At 38.1% G+C, this 21,693-nt stretch overlaps 1 protein-coding gene and 1 long non-coding RNA gene across 8 annotated transcripts; one reads left to right on the top strand and one right to left on the bottom strand.

Moving 5' to 3' along the window:
* Positions 1–3,104: 3,104 nt before the first annotated feature.
* On the bottom strand, positions 3,105–6,140 carry LOC130209407 (uncharacterized). 3 transcript variants are annotated; one of them, XR_008834597.1, is made up of 7 exons: positions 5,917–6,140; positions 5,310–5,378; positions 4,505–4,595; positions 4,267–4,393; positions 4,034–4,169; positions 3,520–3,590; positions 3,105–3,354 (listed from the first exon to the last, which is right to left on the bottom strand). It is a non-coding gene; the product is annotated as an uncharacterized LOC130209407 (long non-coding RNA). The 3 variants fall into 3 exon arrangements; XR_008834598.1 differs by lacking the exon at positions 5,917–6,140 and adding an exon at positions 5,811–5,906; XR_008834596.1 differs by lacking the exon at positions 5,917–6,140 and having other exon boundaries at positions 5,310–5,906.
* A 1,899-nt stretch (positions 6,141–8,039) lies between these two features.
* LOC130209400 (uncharacterized) lies at positions 8,040–21,415 on the top strand. 5 transcript variants are annotated; one of them, XM_056439024.1, is made up of 16 exons: positions 8,042–8,422; positions 8,564–8,609; positions 10,058–10,206; positions 10,353–10,473; positions 10,600–10,872; positions 10,968–11,264; positions 11,359–11,717; positions 12,548–12,592; positions 12,758–14,537; positions 15,072–15,347; positions 16,549–16,842; positions 17,585–17,887; positions 17,963–18,120; positions 18,215–18,286; positions 18,398–18,442; positions 18,853–21,415. In XM_056439024.1, the coding sequence occupies exons 9-16, from the start codon at positions 14,495–14,497 to the stop codon at positions 19,015–19,017; spliced, it is 1,356 nt and encodes a 451-aa protein (XP_056294999.1). In that variant the 5' UTR covers positions 8,042–8,422; positions 8,564–8,609; positions 10,058–10,206; positions 10,353–10,473; positions 10,600–10,872; positions 10,968–11,264; positions 11,359–11,717; positions 12,548–12,592; positions 12,758–14,494; the 3' UTR covers positions 19,018–21,415. The 5 variants fall into 5 exon arrangements, with proteins under 5 accessions (XP_056295000.1, XP_056294999.1, XP_056294998.1 ...); XM_056439025.1 differs by having other exon boundaries at positions 8,040–8,422; positions 10,058–10,473; XM_056439026.1 differs by lacking the exons at positions 8,042–8,422; positions 8,564–8,609 and having other exon boundaries at positions 8,685–10,206.
* The last annotated feature ends 278 nt before the right edge of the window (positions 21,416–21,693 follow it).

Genomic DNA, 21,693 nt, shown 5'->3' with positions numbered 1-21,693 from the left:
ATAAGTGAGTGTATCCATTCAATCGCACTTACGGTACTTGAACTCCACTTACATTTTGAGTGTTGCACTTTGTACAAAAAAAGGGAAGTATTGCACTTCGCACAACATTTTTATTTGATTACAAATACATTTTTCAATTAAATACATTCGTATTTTATCATACACATTAATCAAAATGGAATTAAAACATGTGCAGACGACACCACAGCCTCAGTTCAGTAAAGTTAGAAAGATATTCACAGATTAGGACTTCCCGGCTCAATAGCTCTCTGACGAAACGGAGTTAAAGCACAAAAAACACCTCTCTGTGATCGTAGTGATGTCGACAACAAGCTACAACCTTCATTTTACCAAAAAAAGCCGGTCTCCGAGATCGTTAAATAACGTTGGTCTCAATGTGCGATCAGATGTGAGACCTAAACCCAGGGACCGTCTGCAAAAAGCAATCCAGGAAAAACATATTCCAAAAATATTCAATATATCCACTGAAAGATTGTGAAGGCTGACATAACTTATACCATACGTCAAATGGCCACCCTGTGTTGTACTACAGCTGTTTTTTGTGTGAAAAAAACTCATCTTAAATAATTATTATGAATTATATTTAATATTTTATGGGAAAAATCTTCAATAGCGTCACTGTTATCAAGTGTAGAGTGAAATCATTCAACATCTACATCAATGGGCTCCACATGAGTGGACTACACCTCATACTTTGAAGAAAGAAGATTTTGAATAATTTTTATGAATATTTTGATATTATTTATGGAAACAATCTTCAATAGCTTCACTGTTATCAAGTGTAGGGTATATTCATTCAACATCTACATCAATGGGCTCCACATGAGTGTACTACACCTGTTATTTTGAAGAAATATGAATATGAATAATTATGAATTATTTAAAATATTTTATGGAGACAATATTCAATATATCCACTGTAGTAAAGTGTAGGCTGTCAACATTTCCTATATCAATTGCTTCTCTTTTGTTGTACTAGATCAGCTATATTGATGATGTGCTTTTGCATAATTTTAAATAAAATTATTAGGGCTGTCAGCGTTAACGCGTTAATCTATGCGATTAATTTGGCTGCGTTAACGCACTAAAATATTTTAACGCAATTAACGCACTTTTTTTTTTTTTTTTTTTTTAACCGCGGCAGTACGGTTTGACACTGTTTCCGTTTTTAAAACAATCATTTCTCCGCGAAAATAAGGAGCAGAAATCAGTTTAACTCATGGATGAATCAGTCGGGTTTCCTCCTGCTCCTCCTTCCTCCCGTCTCCCCCTCTGATACACAGAGGAACGGAGGGGCGACGTGTCGGGTGACGCCGCGCGGAAAGAACGCGACACACGAAACCTTCAACGTGATTGGTCAAACCAATGAACACTCAGTAAATCACAAAGGACCTCCCACCTCACAGGTAAGGCTCATTTAGCAGCCTGTCAGTCAGACAACCAGAGCACACGGCGCGAGGACAATGAGGCTCATTTCAGAGCTGAGATTGTTCTGGAATGTTTGATGTATAACACGTGGGGGTGTGTCACATGCAAAAGACTTTAAACGGTGAATTTAATTTATTTTGTAAAATGTATAAAATGCCCCCAGCCTCCAGAGGGTTAACGTGACATATTTGAATCTCAGTCAGTTACCAAGGCCACTGGTTCTGCTGCTGTTCAATGTTAAAGATGACAGGACCAATGGGGTCTCAATATACTTTTTTTTTTTACTAATCTGATGTTTCACTGAAGAAACAATTTATCATCAACGATATTTAATACCTCGCTGGCACTGTATATGTAGGAGCCTCTTTGAAAACACAGCTCTGTGTGAAGTTTTGTCTTTAAAAAGAAGGGAAACACTTTTAACCCTTGTGTTGCCTTCGGGTCATTTTGACCCGATTAAATATTTAACCCTCCCCCCGCCTTTGGGTCATTTTGACCCGATTCAATGTTTCACCCTCCTGTTACCTTTATATTTACTAACATATTTTACCCTTTGGGTTCAATTTGACGCCAGCAATTAAAACCTCCAGAAAATTATTAGAATTAATATTGTTTTCCAAGTTTAAGTGTGAGGCACTTTATGTTTGTTTGTTGACTACCGAAAGAACACCGACATTAAACATTGAATGGGGTCAAATTAACCCGAAGGCGGCAGGAGGGTGTAATATTGATTCGGGTCAAAATGACCCGAAGGCAACACAAGGGTTAAACGGTGAATTTAATTTTTTTTGTAAAATGTATAAAATGCCCCCAGCCTCCAGAGGGTTAACGTGACATATTTGAATGTCAGTCAGTTACCAAGGCCACTGGTTCTGCTGTGTTCAATGTTAAAGATGACAGGACCAATGGGGTCTCAATATACTTTTTTTTTTTACTAATCTGATGTTTCACTGAAGAAACAATTTATCATCCACGATATTAAATACCTCGCTGGCACTGTATATGTAGGAGCCTCTTTGAAAACACAGCTGTGTGAAGTTTTGTCTTTAAAAAGAATGAACTTTTAACTTTTAACTGCGATTAATCGCGATTAATCGCAATTAATTAATCGCAATTTCAAAATGTGCGATTAATTAGTTAATTTTTTTAAATCGATTGACAGCCCTAAAAATTATATTTAACCACCAATCCTGTGTTGGTAAAACTACAATACTTTCTTCAGAAGATCTCTTTTAATCATCTCAGTTTTGTTTTTAGGACAAAGTGTAGTGGCACCATTTTCTCGTCAGTCACGAGGATATCTATTGATTCTGAAAAACCAATGTGTATTTAAGATTGTTTGTTCAAATTGGATTATTTTGAACCGAAATGTGTTTAGCATCGATACAATGTAAAACGGTGTCCTATTTGCTTTCCAGAAACCAGCATATTGGTTAAGGAGCACTTTCATGATTTGTAATACATACTCAAACAAAAAATATATCTTATATTCACTAATTGCTTCTTCTGAGAAAACATGTAACCCAGTGGTCATTACTTAAAGTCTGTTAATATCAGTGATTTGGTCAAATTAGTGCAATTGTAAACCTATTCTTCGTACTTTATACGTCTTGAATTAAAAAATAGTACCACACACATTATAATAAGAGCCATCATAGAAGTCAAGTAGTTCCCCCATTTAATCTTTATGAACGATCAGATACCAATGTATATATGACTGGTTCGGCTTGAACAACATTTAACTGGATAAACTTGAAGTCAACAAGTTTATCCGACAAAGTCAGACATACATATTCCTAAGTGTTCAGTTACACAACACACAATACCAATGTTGTTTGGTATTTGTGCTGCTGTCATCCCAAGGCACTGCGTGTGAAACCATCTTGAGCAAGTTCCACACTGAATCTACATGGGGATAAATAAATTAAACATATTTAAAAAATGGAAACTTTAGGAAACATGTTATGCATACAAGTTAACAATACTTGATTACTAATGTTATTCCTTGAAACTCACTCCAGGTTATCTACAGATTATCCACAACTCAGATTGTCTAAAAACAAGTCTCACCCAAACAGCATCAACATCAGTTTTGGGCAGGTCCTCAATTCCACAGAAGGAACAGAGCTCATCCTTTGAAACTAGAAATAAAGGTACAAGTTACAGGTTACAAGTCTTTTATTGTCAGATGCACAGAATGACACAGGGTCAGACTGGGCACTGAAATTCTTAGGACAAGGCACCACACAACAACTACCATAGCATAACATAGCAAACATAATATAACATAACATGACATACACTCTGTACAAGTACTCTGAACATAATTTACATGTAATAACATATAATGACCTTACTAAATATACCAACCTATACATATAATACTAACATATATACATATAACATATACTACACATATGGTGACATATAATAAACTAAACTACAGACAAATGGGAGTAGCAGGTAGTGCAATAGACAGTATGTAAGTGTAGGTACAAGCAGTGATTTGAAAGTGACAGTGTATGTAAAGTAATACATGTATATTAGTGTCAATTATGTATTAAGTCAAACAAATATTGATTACCTATTTTTTTTAAACCTGATTGTTTTAGAATGTCTTCAGCCTCGTCTCTTCTTAGCTTTTCAATAGATTGTTTAGATGAGTTGATGTGAAAATGCTGAGGAATCTTTGGAAGTTCCATCACCGTCATCTCGGCCATCTGTCAAATGGCAAAACAACACACCTTGTCTGAATTTACATAGTAAAACAGCATATTGTTTAATCTATCAGAAAGACAAAAGGTTGCATTAAATAACCTGCATGACAAAGATCCCACAACTGCTGCCATCTTTCTGGCAGCTGTGGCTCATCTGGCCCGGCTGCCACTTGATGTGAACCCAGTCCTCCTTTCCAAGTCTGTTCCGGCGCATTTTGAAATACTGTCTGCAGGATGAAAGGAAAATAATTTTGGTTTACATTTGCACTTACTCTATGGCCTTACTAAAGATGTGAATAACATTATATATTTCCCATAATCTAATTAATATTACCCACATCTTTGGCCAGCCTTTCTGGAGTCGTCAACTTCATTTAACCCTTGCAGAGGATCAACCACAAATATGCGGTTTAAAAGGGCATGGAGATACTGTTTTAAAAAGTAATATAGTGTTAAAGCATGCCATATTTTAAACGTACCAACAACAGCAACAATAATAACATAATACATTTTATTTATGTAAAACCTAAATGAATGAGCAACATTGGAAGTATATTTATTGTACACAAGATAATCACAACTGTGAGTAAATAAAGAAACAAACCACGCTAAATAGGCATATTTTAACATTTTACTTGAAAGTACTGAATATTAGTCTGAAAATAAGTTCCACAATATGGGGTCATACTCAATCAAAGAAAACTCAAATTGTTAGAGTAGCAGTGGGGACTACCAACGGGATCCTGTTGGATGATTCAAGTGCTTTGATTGGACAATAATCATATATATATTTTTCATTAAGGTAGGGATGACTACCATGAAGACATTTAAAACTAAAAGAACAGTCTGAAAATCAATCCACATGCTACAGATGTGCATGTACACAATGCAGCTACATTAGATACAAATATACAATCTCATTGTCTCTTCATTTATTAATGACAATTTATGAAAAATTACATTAACTTGTAATAAAACTTGTATTTAACATTAAATTAGTTTAGTTATATTGACTTGATTGTATGTTGTTATAAATATTTAAAGCAATTTTAAGATTGATAACCTTAAAATACACTCACAACAATGAGCCATACATGAATGCTGTAAAGGCACATTGTACCACATGACCAGCTGCATACTCACCACAAGCTTCCAGTGCACATTACTTATGTTGACAAATCCAATGGCTCCATCATAGTCATCAAATGTGACCTGACAACATGCGTAAAAATGGAAAAATAATTGTATTTTGCTTAGTGCTGTGAAAAATAACGCGTTAACTCAGTTAATTAAATTACAGGTTTAACTTCGTTTTTTTTAAACGCATTTAACGCATGCGCAGAATGAGCTTCCAATCCGTCTGTTGTTGGTCGTCTCTCCAGCAGCATGTCATTCTGTCTCTACGTGTCACGTTAACATGACTCCGATCCCCGTCTCGCGTGCCGCAGAGCTCGGATGCCGGCGTGTGTGCGCACATCGGGACGAAAAAAAGTCACTTGCACCAATGTTTTAATGCAGGGGTGCTCAATATGTCGATCGCGGTTGCCGCAGAGTTCAGATGCCGGTCTTTGCGCATGAAAAGTCACTAGCACCCCCCTAACTGTTACTCATAAAATGTAGTCAAACAAAAACGGAGCAAATCACCGTGTTCATGGCCCGGGCAAAGACAGCGCGGTCTCCTGGCTTCAACACGTTACTGTCAGGGAAGACACAGCGCACCAAAAAAAATTTTTTTTGTAAAACGTTTTACCTTTTCTGATTCCGCTAGCTCTTTGCTAACTTCCGCTAGTACTTCCGCTAATACATCTACTTAGAAAGTGTATTCTGTACGTTTTCTCCGTCGAAATGTTGCAAGACCCGACTTGCTGCATTGATCGCGACTTTAGACATTGTGTGTTAGGGCTCCTCTTGTGAAAAATTATTACGAAATAAAAGAAAATGTATATGTTCTTTGCAAAGATGAGGATATGTTGAATGCTGTGATACAAAACATGCCCATGTTTATTGACGTGGTCTGCGTGAGCAAGCCGTTTAAAGGGAAGGGGAGGGTCTTAAGGACGCCGGCGTCCTCAGTGGAGTGGAAGAGGTTAACCCTCCTTTACATTTACTAACATATTTTACCCTCGGCGTCAATTTGACCCCAGCAATTAAAACCTCCAGAAAATTATTAGAATTAATATTGTTTCCCAAGTTTAAGTGTGAGGTACTTTATGTTTGTTTGTTGACTACCTAAATAGCCCATTAAATATATAAAAAAGTTGATATTTCTTATAAGTTTGACACAGTGAAAAACAGCCTGGGGTCAAATTGACCCCAAAAAACACCGACATTAAACATTGAATGGGGTCAAATTGACCCGAAAGGTAACAGGAGGGTTAAACATTCTGTTTAGGATGAAGATGTATTCATGTTCCATATGGAAGAAAACTGCTAAATAACTGCTGAGTTGCAGCACCATTGTATAGAAGAATGTATAAATGTATATATCCGTCTTTTGTCATAAATCTCTATGTTCTCACAAAATATACCGAGAATATCGGTAATATGTGATTAATCATGATTAATCCACAAAAACCTGTGATTAACCCGATTAAAATTTTTAATCGTTTCACAGCCCTAATTTTGCTGCAAAACTCAAGTAGAATGTACCCAGTATATGCATTATGTATTTTTCCTCCAACGGAACAACCAAAAAACTAAAGCTGCTTTTTCAAATGGATTAATGTTTCAAAACAACTTGATGTTAAGATTTATAATAATAATATAATTACTCACCTTTTTTTAACCCTTGCCTGGCCATTTGCTCTCTCGTGCCGTACAAGATTAAACCCATGGTATAATGATTCATGAGGTATAGCCGGCCAGGTGTAGTACACTTATGTGGAGCCCATTGATGTAGGAAATGAATGGTTTCATCCAACACTTGATAACAGTGAAGCTATTGAAGTTTCTTTCCATAAATTATGACAAAATATTCATAAAAATTATTCCAAATCTTTTTTCTTCAAAGTAAGAGGTGTAGTCCATTCATGTGGAGCCCATTGATGTAGATATTGAATGATTTCACTCTACACTTGATAACAGTGACGCTATTGAAGATTGTTTCCATAAATTATATCAAAATATTCATAATAATTATTCAAAAACACATTTCTCTAAAGTAAGAGGTGTAGTCCACTCATGTGGAGCTCATTGATGTAGATATTGAATGATTTCACTCTACACTTGATAATAGTGAAGCTATTGAAAATTGTTTCCATAAATTATGACAAAATATTCATAAAAATTATTCCCAATCTTTTTTCTTCAAAGTACGAGGTGTAGTCCACTGATGTGGAGCCCATTGATGTAGATGTTGAATGATTTCACTCTACACTTGATAATAGTGAAGCTATTGAAAATTGTTTCCATAAATTATGACAAAATATTCATACAAATTATTCCAAATCTTTTTTCTTCAAAATAAAAGGTGTAGTCCACTGATGTGGAGCCCATTGATGTAGATGTTGAATGATTTCACTCTACACTTGATAATAGTGAAGCTATTGAAAATTGTTTCCATAAATTATGACAAAATATTCTTACAAATTATTCCAAATCTTTTTTCTTCAAAGTACGAGGTGTAGTCCACTCATGTGGAGCCCATTGACGTAGATATTGAATGATTTCACTCTACACTTGATAACAGTGACGCTATTGAAGATTGTTTCCATAAATTATGAAATATAATTCATAATCATTATTTAAGATGATTTTTTTCCAAAATAACAGCTGTAGTACAACACATGGTGGCCATTTGACGTACGGTATCAGTTGTGTCAGCCTAGACAATCTTTCAGTGGAGCTATTGAATATTTTTGGAATATGTTTTTCCTGGATTGCTTTTTGCAGACGGTCCCTGGGCTTAGGTCTCACAGCTGATCGCACATTGAGACCAACGTTATTTATCGATCTCGAAGACCGGCTTTTTTTGGTAAAATGAAGGTTGTAGCTTGTTGTCGACATCACTCCGGTCACAGAGAGGTGTTTTTTGTGTTTTAACTCCGTGTCGTTTGAGAGCTATTGAGCCGGGAAGTCCGAATCTGTGAATATCTTTCTAACTTTACTGAACTCACAGCCTCCTAATAGTCGGTATGTGCGCAGTTTGCGTTTTGCGCAGAATATGACGCAAACAGAGAGTGAAGGAAGCCTCGCCCAGTCCAGGTTTTCGTCTAACACGCAAACTTGACGGTAACACAGAAGGAAACTATTTTGCAGTGAGTAGACATCCTCCTGCCTGCACGTTGTTCAGATGTAGTGCTCTATGTTCAGTTGTGTGCTCTCATTTCTCGTTTAGAGAAACGTAGTGAGCGTAATAAACTTCTTCACGTGCTAGTAAACGTTCCCTCTCTATGCAGGATATGTTATTGTTGTACGCGACTGTTGCCTGCGTCTTGTTCGGTGGTGAGTATTATTTCAAAAAAACGTGCTGCGATACAGGTCTGATCTTTTTGGCATGTATCTCTTGGTATGCATTGTTTTATTTTTCCATAAGCGAGTTCTATATGAGGGCAGTGTAGGGGAGGGGGGGGGGGCACCTTCACCAAGAAGGACTGACATCATGTTTGACATCTTCCAAGTGTGGGACCAAGTGTGTTGATTCGTTTTTTATTCTGTGGAATTATGTAAGATCACAATGTTAAGTTAATTAGGTAACTTGTATTAGATTAGAGAATAGCCTCTTAGGTCAAATGTGAAGTATTTCATCCAAGCGTATTTCAATTAACCATGCGAAAAGATGGTTGAAAGGTGATATCGTTATGACACTTCAAACAAATACAACAACTCACCCTATTAGTCAAATATAGGTCGGCAACACATTTCTATTGGCCCACAGAGAATGCATTCATTCTAAAGTTGTAAATGTATCAGCAACAGTTATTATGGTGGAATGCAGATATTCTTAAAGTTCTTCGCAACCCACTTAATAAAGTTGCAGAGTGCTCTGAATTCTTTACTCTCATTGTTAAAACTAACCCCATAGTGGGGCATGTTGGGAGTACTGGAACATCTTGCATTGGACATCATTTAATTAATTATGTGATAGATTGGAGAAGTTGGAAACATTAATTGTAGTGTCAAAAATCTAAGGACTTTTGGTGCTGAAAGGTTACAACCATCCCTGATCACCCCTGAACTGTCAGAAGTGTTTAAAGCAACTGTAGTGTGAAATATGTTCCCACACAGAAAAATTGGCAGTGTCAATTCAACACTTAAAGAGTACATTTTAACACTCAGCTAGTGAACATATGGTCCCTAATCTTTGAGTGTTCAAGTTACACTGAACATAGTGTTAACATTTTCGCCTTAACGCAACTCTAGTAAGAGTTATTATTCTACTCTACATTACGCTCAGAAGTGTAAATTTTTATTAACACCAGTCCCAGTGTTTTTTATATTTGTAAGACATTTGTTTGAGTTATTAATTGTACTAATTAAGTACTGCATCGTGTTAAATTAATGCAGAAAAAGTTTGAGGTAATAATTAAACTAAATAGAAATAATTCAGTAACATTTTATTTTATTTGTACAGACCTTGTACATTTCGGTACATTTGACCTACTTTAAGTTTAGTTCATATCATGAGGTTGTATCATTGCTGTCTAAATATTTTTTAAACATGGCTTATTTTATTTTATGATATCTTATTGTTTATTTTGTGGGCACTGGAACAAACAGAACATGCAAGGATACGTTTTATTACATTTATACATATACAACAGAATTTGTAAATTCTTCTGTGGTTTCAAATTGAATGAAGTTACTTGAAGTATGTTATCCACATGTCCCTGAGATGTTTTGAAATATCTTAATTTCCCCTCCATATCTCTCTTGTATCTTTCTGATTGAAGGTTCATTCGCTGATGTTATGGTCAAAGAAAAGTGCTATGGCGGATATTTTAATTTACCATATTTCTATGCACCACCTCTTTTCAATGGACAGTTGTACTTCACTCCGAGTAATAGTGCATCCAGGCAGCTAGTGATTGATAAGGGGGAGGTGAGCATTTTTTTGGCGCTTTAATTAACACTCACCACGATCGTCAGGACATCCAAGATCTGAGTCAGAGCAAACACGTTTTTGAATGAGCAGAATCTACTCTCTGTCCTGAGTATATTTTGTATTTGTGTTGTCCACTGATTCAGTCAAGGCACCCACGCTTTAAAGTCAAAATTGGCTCAGTTCAATTCACCGATTTGACAGAAAACGATGACGGAGCTTTTTCCAATGATGAAGGTGAAGATGTTGTCATACTGATCATTAAAGGTAAGAATGTTACACTATCTTGTATCTTTAAAGGCTCTATTCCAACAGAAAAATGAGAAAATCTTTGTGAAAACTATTATTTCTGTTAGCTTTTTGCTAAAAGTCTTTCTGTATATGCATTTTCAGATTGTGCATCCAAGGTAATGCGGTATTACGGGGAAATATACTCGCGTCATGTTCCTAGACAGGCTGAATTCCTGGAGTTCACTCCCCTCCACAATATGGACCAGTCAACAGTCTTGTGGAATCGCACCGACCCTCGGACCAATAAGGGAGGCAGAGGGCAGATGAGGCGTAATGAGTGGGTGATTGAGAATCTCAATCGCGCAGACATGGGCCACTACAACTTCAGAGCAAAAGACAACACTTTGCTGTCTAGGATACTGCTCAAAGTCAGAGGTGATGTTAAGAAAAATAATCTGCATGTGAGCGTTTTGACTGCTGCGCATCTAATATACTGTTCTTACACTATATATACTCTTCATCACCCACAGAGCAAACATTCAATTATACTTCAAAGGTGAATGAGCGTCTCCTCATCCCAAATCCTGCGGGCAATGCCCTGTGGACTGTGACTTTTTCAACTGAGGAAAAAAAAGAACACATATTGATGCAAACAGGCCGTCTGCTCACAGAAGATGGATGGTCCTCACTACCTTTTACAGGGAGGATGCTGGATATGCGAAATGGCCTAGAGATTAACCCTGTGGAAATCACAGACTCTGGCACCTTTGAGTTTATTGATCCACAAGGCGACCTGGCCCAGACTGTGCATTTGTTGGTAAAACCAGGTGAGCAACAGCACATTATTTTGTAGAAAAAACAAACATATGAACGAAGGATTCAAATTAACATAACCCCCTCCCCGTTCTTCTACTCTTACAGATTCCGTTTCAACCTTTGTTTATGTTGGTATTGTTGTCGGGATTGTCTTTGCTGTGATTGTCTGCTGTTGCTGTGTGAGGAAGTGCTGTTGTAAAAAAAGTTCTTCTAAGAGGACCGAGTCTGCTCCTCAGACTGCAGCCACACCTTCCGTGTATAACCATGTGAGTACCTGCTCAAATTAGACCGACTTTGTTATATTAATTGCTATTTTTACATCGATATCCTCCGTTCAAATGCAGGATATGAATCAACCGGCGGGCCCGAGTTACTCTGCTGTACCTGCTCCAGATCACTCTACTCATTACTCAAGGAATTCCCTAGTTTCTAAAGAACGTAAAACTATCTCACTTGAGCCATTGGTAAGTGTTACACAAAGGTTTTCAAACGACGAGGTGCGCCTCCACAGGGGGTCACGAGAGAGTTGTAGTGGATTATGTGGACGGACAGACACTGTGAGGTAAAAAGAAGGCGCGCATGCAAGTGATCTGAAATCAACAGGAAGTTAGTTATTATAGTTTGATCCACGGATTTGGCCCAAGTCTAAAACAATACTCAAATGCTATTTGAAAAAAGGTTTTCTTGCTTTAACAATTGTTCCTGTTCATACAGATTGTAAGCTTGGAAGATTGTGTTGCCAATTGCTTGAATTGATTCACATGAAGAAGGGAACTCTTTATGTCCAGTATGACCAGGATGATTGATTACATCGAGTAATACATGTTTATAGTTATTATGGCCACCAGAATATAGTTGTTTTTTTATAGTTTCATCACAGTAAAAAGATTTCTGACAACTTCAGAACTTGCGTGAAACCCATCACTTTTTTGTAACTGCAACGTTTTTTAATAAGATTTACATAATGTCACACAAACCAGCTGCTACACTGAAGCTGGGCATACAGAATAACTTTGTTTAGGTTTCATTCAATTTCAAAGGAAGATAGTTGTTTGTAAATCCATGGGGACATTGCAAATAGGAACAGCTGATAGATAATTCTGCATATTTAAAATGATGCCAATTTGCCAAAAGGTATACAAATATAGACTAAAAATACAGAACTGAAGTTGTAGCCCACAACATAACACATTGAATCTATGCTAACAATATTATTCTTTCTATCCTACAAAGCATTATGTGATTCCTGCAATATGTTCTAATCTTTCTGACTTGCATGTGTTTTACCTTATAGGGTTACAACCCAGTGAATATAGATGTGAACCCCCCTCTGTCTGAGGTATACGCAAACATAAAAAATCCACCATAAATGCATGAAATGTAGGTTATAAGCCTAACAAATAAGGGATGCGTCATTCTTAAATTGATTTCTGACTCATCAGGCTTATTGTGTGTTTCATTAAAACACACATTTTCTTTATTCTTTTCTCCCCTCTCTCTCCAGGTTGCTCCTCTCGGAGGGCAGGGGGGCGGTCCAGCTCCTTTACTCGGCTCTGATTGTCTCTCTTCGGGCCCTGAGCCAACGTTTGAGCTGAAAGGAGTATATTCTGCTCTCCCCCTCGGTTCAAGCTCAACTTTCTGTGATGTTTATACCTCAGATAAACTCAACTTTCTGTAAGGATTCAGCATTGAACTTTGTGACTGGTGGGAACAGCCATTTCAGTCATTGACAGGGCTGTGTGATAGACACACGCATGATAAATTAAGTTCCTGCAAACCTGCAAAGACGTGATGAGACGTACACAGGATAAGGACCGTGTCGAGAAACAGTATATCTTTCTCACTATTCACACAGGACCAGACTTAACGTAGGGTTTAAATGTGGGGTATTCTCTTTCAATATAAATCCAAACCCAAATGCAATGTGATCATATAAGTTTGAGGCCAGTTCAATAACTAAGCAGTAAAGAGCAGGAGTTTTACGAATACATAAGTCAATTTAAGAACGAAGCTAACTCCCTCTTGCTCTATACTGTAGTTATTGTAGAGTGAACAGCTATAATCAGGATATCTGTGTGAACTGTATTAGTAATGTGTTTTAAACTCAGGTTATATACAGTATGCCTAATCTTCACTTTCTCCTGCTGCAAAGGATAACAAAGATATAGAAATGTTACAATGGTGACTGTGTGTCTGTGTAGCAGATGTTAGTGAGTGAGGACATCAAACTGCCAATTCAGTCATATATATCAACCTATCTATGTGGCCTTTATTATAACATTTTGACAAATTATATGTGATATATTAGTGTTATGCTTTGTAAAACACTTAGCGTTTTCCATTCAATGTAAAAGGGTATTTTTAAAATATAAATATGTCTAAAGATATGTAACTCTACTTTTACTTTTGCTTTTATGAATAAAGTTTTTTCCTATTTTGAAAAACAAAATAAACTGCCTAACTGCACTACCACATTTACTCTGAACCACACTTTTTCAATCAGTGTAGGCTACCATGGCCACTACAACATTTAGTATTGAAACATAAAAAGGCAATTATGTAAAAGTATGGATGCCATACTACTTATAAGTGTATCAAAGTACTCCTTTCACAATGACATTATTGTTGGATATAAGCTTTTGAATGCAACTTATTTATGGTTGAGACATTAATATTCGATGTCATTGCCTAACTTCATGTCGCTGCATTGTTGAAGGACAAATAACTCAAATGTAACAATGAGCTAGAACAAATTAACCAAACTACAGGTGTGAAGGCACTTTAGGTCTCAAGTATCAGGGGTTTTGTTAGACTTGAGAGAGATAGAGAAGACACTCTTACAACTGAATTACCTGTGAGTTGTGTATTATGCTCAAATCGATGTGTAAAATGAGTGAAATACCCCTTTAATAAGTAGTTACAAAGACATTCTAATTCAGTCGAAAACGTCCATGCTAAACGCAACAGGGATTTCCGACGATGCCTAAACGCATCACGAGTGCACCAGTTGACGCCCTTCTCTGTGGTCCCGGGCCATGGAGCCCAAGACCTGCAGAAGGCTGCTCTAGTAAATCAGTAATAATAACGGTGTCGTGCGGGATGTGAGCGTTGTATGACTCTTGTCTGGGTGTTGTGGACATAGCGATGTGTTAGTCGCCAGTTTGCGTCTTGATTAATATAAACTGGTCCCAAGACGGCTGACACTGGACTCTCGTGGGTCTCGTGTTTTGCAACGCGGTAGATGATGATACTGTTATTGTTGCTGGGTGCCTTTGTTTCTACGGGTGAGTAACGTTACGTCTAATGGTTAATCTTTACTTTAGCGGGACGGCTTTAAAGACTTTAGCTTGTTTCTCCCGAGTATTTGACTCAGGAAGTAACATGTCTGTGGTCATAATATCTGTAGGGTCCATAATTGAAAGCTAACTAGCTTCTACTTTGAGCTAAAGTATACCCTTGGTATACCCTTGTAGGCTACCTTTACTCAAGAATACTTTTGAATGCAGGACATTTAATTTGACACGGTGTTTTTGCTTTGTGGTCTTTTTTACTTTTCCGAAAGTAAAAGATCTGCATGTTAATGACAATCCGCCTTTATTGAATCCAGATGGGAAACACATACCTCAACCTGTGTAAACATGTAGTTCTATTACATTTTGTACACTTTGAGGTGTATTACTCATGTGTTGCTCAATTATTTAACTTTGTAATGCATGGTCGTCAACAACAAGATGCATGTACAAATAATCTAGGGGGAAAAACGAAAAAAGATGTCTCTGGTACATTTACAATGTTTCTTTTGGACTTCCTCTCAACAGGCTTCTCCCGTGGCATTGATCAGGAGAGGGAGTATGGAGAAAATCATCGCTTTTGGCTTCGCCAAAAGCCGGAATACATTGAATTCCACCCCAAGTACAACTCCAGCGTTATCACCTTGTGGAAAAAGGGTGACCGTGCAATCATATTTGACAAAAAGTATATGATGACGGGCTCTTACTTTATGATATATCGTCTAACTCAGAAAGACAGTGGTCGCTACATAATGAGAGACACAGATCTGAACGAGCTGTCCTCCTCCACACTTGATGTAAAAGGTGAAAACTCTTAATCTATTTAATGTTCATATCCTCACACTTCTTTTTGTCAAGACACTTTGGCTGCCACACTCTTTTTTTAGTCATTTTGTTTTCAGCAAGCGTAATATTAAATTGACTGTCAGTGAGCATAATATTATGGTTGCATGGCCATGAGGGCCAAGATAATACTGTGTTAATCCAAATCCGCTCTCAAGAAGGTCACATTAAGGTCAAGCAAAAAAGAAGACAGCGCTTCATTTTCTTTGTGTTTGTCGTCATCATGGTATGAACCAACTGTCAGGAAGTTAATCAAGGCTTTTTTGACACGGTAGTAATGCAGTGACACAGTAATTGACATTTGTAGGACCTCATTTAAAGGACATACATTGGAACATGTGAACATATGGATGACAACATAGCATCATTGAAATTATTTGTAAATTTAAAGGAACAGTCACACATTTTGGGGAATTTGATCATTCAATTTCCTGCAGAGAGTTTGATGAAAATATTTATAGCTCCCATGTCGAAACAGTAAAGAGGAGTGTGGCAGCTGTCGCTAATTTGGCCTCGGCTGCTGGTGATTTGCAATCAGTCAGCAGCCGAGGCCACTCGCATAAAAGCCCTCAGTGGAGCAGGGGAGTGAGCAGAGGCATAGTGTTGCGGTCTGCTCGGTGTGTGTGCGCGCTGCTGAATAAAAGCATGTCTTCCAACCAAACCTCGTGGTTCCGGGCTGATCTTTGGTGCTGGGGGGGGAAACCCACGGGTAACGGACGTGGTCCTGTTACAGGATGATAGGGGTTGCTTAGCTTAGTACATCAACTGGAAACAGCAGGTACAGTTAGCCTGTGTACAGGCAACAACATCTGTACTGGTAAGCTGCAAGTTTAAGGGGGAGTTGTGGGCGAGACTCGTCGTTGGAACCTTTGGACAGAGCTAGGCCGTTTCAGTTATCAGCTTCATATTCCCCACTGAGGGTCCACTGATGGTCGAGGCAGATGGCTTGCTAATGCTCTCGTTAAAGTTAGAGAGTGTGGTCTAGATCTGCTCTTTATGAAACGTGTCATGAGATCAAGTTTTTTCCTCAAACATTATGCAAATATCAACATTTCCCAAAATGTTGGATTTTTCCTTTCCTAAATTTATGTGATATATGGAACTCAGACTAAACATGATTTTGTGATATCACTTTGATGTACTCTCTCTTTTTGTCTTCCAGTAACCCCAATGTACAATAGAAAGAGTCCTGGTGACAGGTTCCACGTAACCTTTAATCTGAATCCAAACTCCTGCAACATTTACTTCTTCCCAAGAAGCGGCAGTCAGCCGAGAAAGTTGAATGAGATCGTTCGTCAGGGCATGCTGCAGGAGGGTGAATCGGATTGCCTCGGGTTTGATCTGTTAATGCCATGTGGGATTTTAAATAAGGCCCTCCAGATGTCCTGCAGCGGACGCTATGAGATCAGAGATCAGAATAACAACACAGCCTTCGCGGTGTCCCTGGAAGTGGAGAGTAAGTAACCTGTGTGCCAGATGCCCGTGTTTTTGAATGATCAGTGTCATAAAAAGCTTGATATTAATTGAAGTAATTATACTTCAGAATCAACTTGTCAACTTGCTTCAAATAGCGTTCTAGGCTAGAGCGTTTGCATTTTTATCCTTTGCAGAGTGTAGTGTAGACTCTGCTTTGGCTTTTGGTCTAAATTAAGTTGTAGTTGACTGATTGGCTCCAAAGTTCACCCCTCAAACAGGGAATGTATGTGTAAATGGAGTCAATGGAGGATGCATACAAATTGTAAGAAGTGCATCTAGCCATATTTTGGAGGAAATACTCTCGAACATGTGAGCGTACGGACAAAGCGTATCATCGTTGAGATTAATTGTGATATGAATAGGAATAGACCCATATGAAGGAGCAGCGGGCTGCAGTGAAGAGCCCAGGGAGCAACTGGGGGCTCAGTGTCTCGCTCAAGGACACTTCGACATGCAAACTACGAGGAGAGCGGGGATCGAACCGGGTACCTTGTAGTTGCGGGTCGACCATTCTCCCCACGAGCCACATGATAACACGCTCATAATATATTAAATAATGTACGACCCCATATATTTACAGTAAACTACAAATATCAGAGCTGAACGCTCATTTTTACCCAAACGTTCGATTATTCCTTTCAGCTGATCACAGCTGCCATGTGAAAGACAAAAGCAGAAATTGTACTGGACTGTAACTTTTGTGGTCTTGTGCTGTCTTCCAGAAATCACAAATAAGAATTACCGGAAAGCTGGTGAACAGTTTGACTTCACTTTGAATCAGGAACCAGACTCCTGCGACATTTACTTCTTCCCAGAGAGTCAGAGTGAGTCGAGGTATTCGATGATTAACATCGTTCATCGGGGCCGGCTGGCGCAGCGTTCGGATGACGTTGATTGCACAGGGTTTGATCTGTTAAAGCCATGTGGGATTTCAAAAGTGGATCTCCAGATTTCCTGCGCCGGACGCTATGAGATCAAAGATCAGAATAACGACACAGCCTCAGTGGTGTCACTGGAAATAAAGCGTAAGTCACCTTTGTGTTTTTAAATGATCACTTTGTTGTAAAAGTTCTCATCAACTAATCGACTGATTCTTTCAGAACTACCGTATGAGCCTTCTCATATTGGTATTGGGTTTGGTGTTTTCCTCTCCTCACTTTTCTGCTACTGCGTGAAGTGCTGCTGCTGTGGGAAGAGCTCCTCCAAAGAGGACGGATCTGAGACTGCTGCTGCTGACCCAGACGCTCAGTACCAAGCGGTAAGGCTATCTTACCGGTGTGCAGCGCTCTCGTAACGGTCCTGCTGTTGATGGCATAATCACGCATTGTGTTTCTGTTTTATTCAAACCGCAGAATGACGACCAGCCTGCTGGAGCGGCGTCACACCAGCTCATGCAGCCCTCTGCGGCGGAGCAACCCCCCCCCGTGTGTTGCATTTCATAGACAGAACCATTCTCTTGTTGGCTCAACACCTGAGCTCTGTTTATGCTCTTGCCCCCTCACAACTTATATGTCATGTGTTGCTTCTCTCTCTAGGCATACGAATATCCTTCTGAGAGTTTGCCGCCACCTTATCCGGAGGTAGAAAATACTTGATCGATCAAAGTGCCATTGTATTTCTCAACGTTACCATTTATAAACCATATTTTGATTATTTTAGTAGCTCTCCAATGTGTTGTTTGTGCTTGTTGGTGTTTCTTCAAACAAACATGTTTAGTCTTACTTCCTCAAATCCCTTTCGCAAAGACAATTTTTCCTAAAACCTAAACCTGCATTACTTCCATCCACGTTAAAATTTAAAATGTGTGTAATTTTTGCTTTTCAATTGATGTGTGCCATTTTTGGGAAACTCTCAAATCAATCCCGTTCTTCTTCTTCTTATATGTAATAAGTTAACCCCATATATACTCTAAAAGCACAGAAGCTAATATCTGTATTTTAGCCTGCTTGTAAGACTCTAATATACTGTGGCATGTCTTTTTCTTCTCCAGGTTTCTGCTCCAGTGGAGCAGCCAGACGCTCCGTCTGGCCCTGTCTACTCTGACCCTGAGCCAAAGTTTGAAATGAAGGGGGTGACCTTTCCCTCTACTCCCCTCCTCAGTTCAGACTCAACTTCCTGTGATGTTTATACCTCAGAAAAATTCAACTTCCTCTGAGAGCCTTGATTTCTAAAGATCCACTCACTCCTTAGTGGGACATTAAAGGAATAGTTTGACATTTTGGGAAATTCAGCAAATCACCAGTGGCTGGCTTTTAATGTATTAAACCAGGGGAAGGCAGCCTTAACGTAACCAATGGCCCACTGGCAGAAAGTGGACAAGAAAAGTGTCCTTACATGCTAAATCACTTTTCACTGCCATTGATATTTGCGACGCCTGGTATTTTTTGAGAGTTTTGATTTGTTTCCCCAAACTGCATTCCCAAACCCGCCTTCCTCTGCCTCGGATTGGCCAGGACTCGTTGCCTTTTTTTTGTTGCATTATTTGTTTGCTTTATAGCTGATGTAAAAGTTTGGTGGAAGGTTATTAGAGTTAAGGATTTCAACTCAGGTGTGAATGTTTTCATAACGATCGCGGCCTTATGAAGTTCTCTCTTGTATCACAATGTTGCTCTGCACGTTATTTTTATGATCCTTTTGGACATTTCAATGTGTTATGAGTAAAGCTAATGTTAATCTAAATGTTGATATGGTGCACTGTTACATAAGAAAAGGAATACATTGCACTTCAGATCAAAAATATTACCGACACTCAAAGAAACAACATATTACATCTTAACAAGTGAGCTTCAGACATGCTGGTTGGTGAATATCATTTGCACACTAGCAGTTTCCTTGTTTCTAGTGTGTGTGCTAAGTTAGATGAGAGGAGCGCCATCCCTCTCCATCTGTCAGCAAGAGAGGAATAACATTTCACAAAATGTTTGAAGGGAAGAGTGGAGACCATATTTTGCATCTAAATTAGCCCTTTGTGGTTTTTTTGTTTCACAGAGCAGAGCTTGAGACTTTGTACGAAAGGATCACTCGTTAAAAAACTAAAATATAGAATGTTCTATAAATTGAGAGCGCCTGCATTGTTATCAATAATGTCCTACCTCATGAGTCTCACTTTGAGAGCTCACTATATGGTCAGAGTAGGATACTGAGTGAATGGCGGTTTCCTTCCTGCCTCCTTCAGGGACATATTTATTGCAGACCGGCTTGACTGTGAGCATTTTCAGGACCCCAACATAAACTACTCCTATCTTTCTAAGATTCTCTCTGGATTTATAACAATCCTTTATTGAGTTACTTGCATATTTGGTTGCCGTTCTATGGGATGGAATTCAGTTCAGTTCAGTTAAAAACTCGTAGCATGTAATGCTTAAATTGTAGTTTTGTGTGGATTCTGAATAAAAGTTAATTTCAAATGGGTTTTAGATGTTAACTAATATTGATACATAGTTACTGGATTTAAATTGACATGGGGAGTCACATAAACATATATATGTGGGTTGGAGTTATATTCAATGGATTGTTTGATGAATATAAAAATAATCAAAAGACCCAGTAGCCTTTCCCATGGCAAAAAAACAACTGCACTGCATGTAATGTATGTCAACATTGTACCGTAAGCGCATTACTTTAAAAATACAATTTAATATAAATAAATATATTCGAGACTTTTACACATACACACAATTGAATGTACTACAGCTGCAATGTGCACTTAACAACACAAGCCATATTTGTAGCTTTATTAATTTTGTAGTTGTCAGTTGTTGTACTTTTATGTGTTTGTTTTCAAATACATCTCATGGTTTAAATATGTATATACATGTAGGCCTACATATGATTTTATTCAAGTACTAACAAGAGCCTTTTGGAGAACATGAACATAAACATGTATGTATATCAAGACAAGTAATCCTCTTGTGCATGTCTGGTTGTTTATTTGGACTTTGTGTCAGGTGCATTCAATCTAATGACACTCAACTTTTTGGTTTGTATTTGAATTTTTTTCCACTGTCTTCATGTCCTCACGATCTCAACTTGTTATGGCCCTCAATCCCTTCACCGCCACTACAAGTGCCACCCACCCACCATGTCACCACCCAGCCAGAAGCTCATTCAGGCAGATGCATTCCTCTACACCACATCGACTGGTTTACAGAAGAAGCTCGACGGAGCACAAGCCGGAGCACAAGCCGGAGTACGACAAAGCCTTCGCGTGTCATAGAGACATAAATCTGTTTGGGTGCGGGGCATTCACCCTCGGTGATCCTGGCAATCTTTCTAAGTTTACCCAATACTTGTTCTGTAAGTAAGACTGCAGTGGAATAATGCCTGAATGTTTATGCTGCAACATATATCTAGAAAATCGTTATGAAAAGAAACAAAACATAAACCTGTGACCCCAATTATGAGAAAAGAAAAAAAACATGATCTAAGATGAGTCTTCCCTTCATTACGACTACTAACCCATACTTTTTAAAATTGAAGTTAACAAGAATGTTGTATAAAAATAGAGCTATTTTGAGTATTAAATAAAGTAAGAAAAACAGAGATTGAATGCCCTTTGCGTGGAAATGCTCCTTTAAATCGAGTTTAAAATAATAACTAACTTACAATGAGAAAAATCTATATAAATTGTTTTTATTAATTGTAATACTTAATTTTTATTTTAGCAATAATAAACTCATTATTTATCTTTTTCTTTCTTTGTAACCTGTAACGTATACATTGTAAGTCCTATAACTTACAAAACATGTTTAATTTATTAACCACACTCAATTATAACTGTGGAAACTACTCATCGCGTCGGCTTAGATGTCAACACAATAAGTGTAGCGTA

The sequence above is a fragment of the Pseudoliparis swirei genome, chromosome 19, assembly GCF_029220125.1.
Source record: "Pseudoliparis swirei isolate HS2019 ecotype Mariana Trench chromosome 19, NWPU_hadal_v1, whole genome shotgun sequence".
NCBI lineage: Eukaryota > Metazoa > Chordata > Actinopteri > Perciformes > Liparidae > Pseudoliparis > Pseudoliparis swirei.
This window is presented reverse-complemented; position numbering and strand designations above follow the sequence as displayed.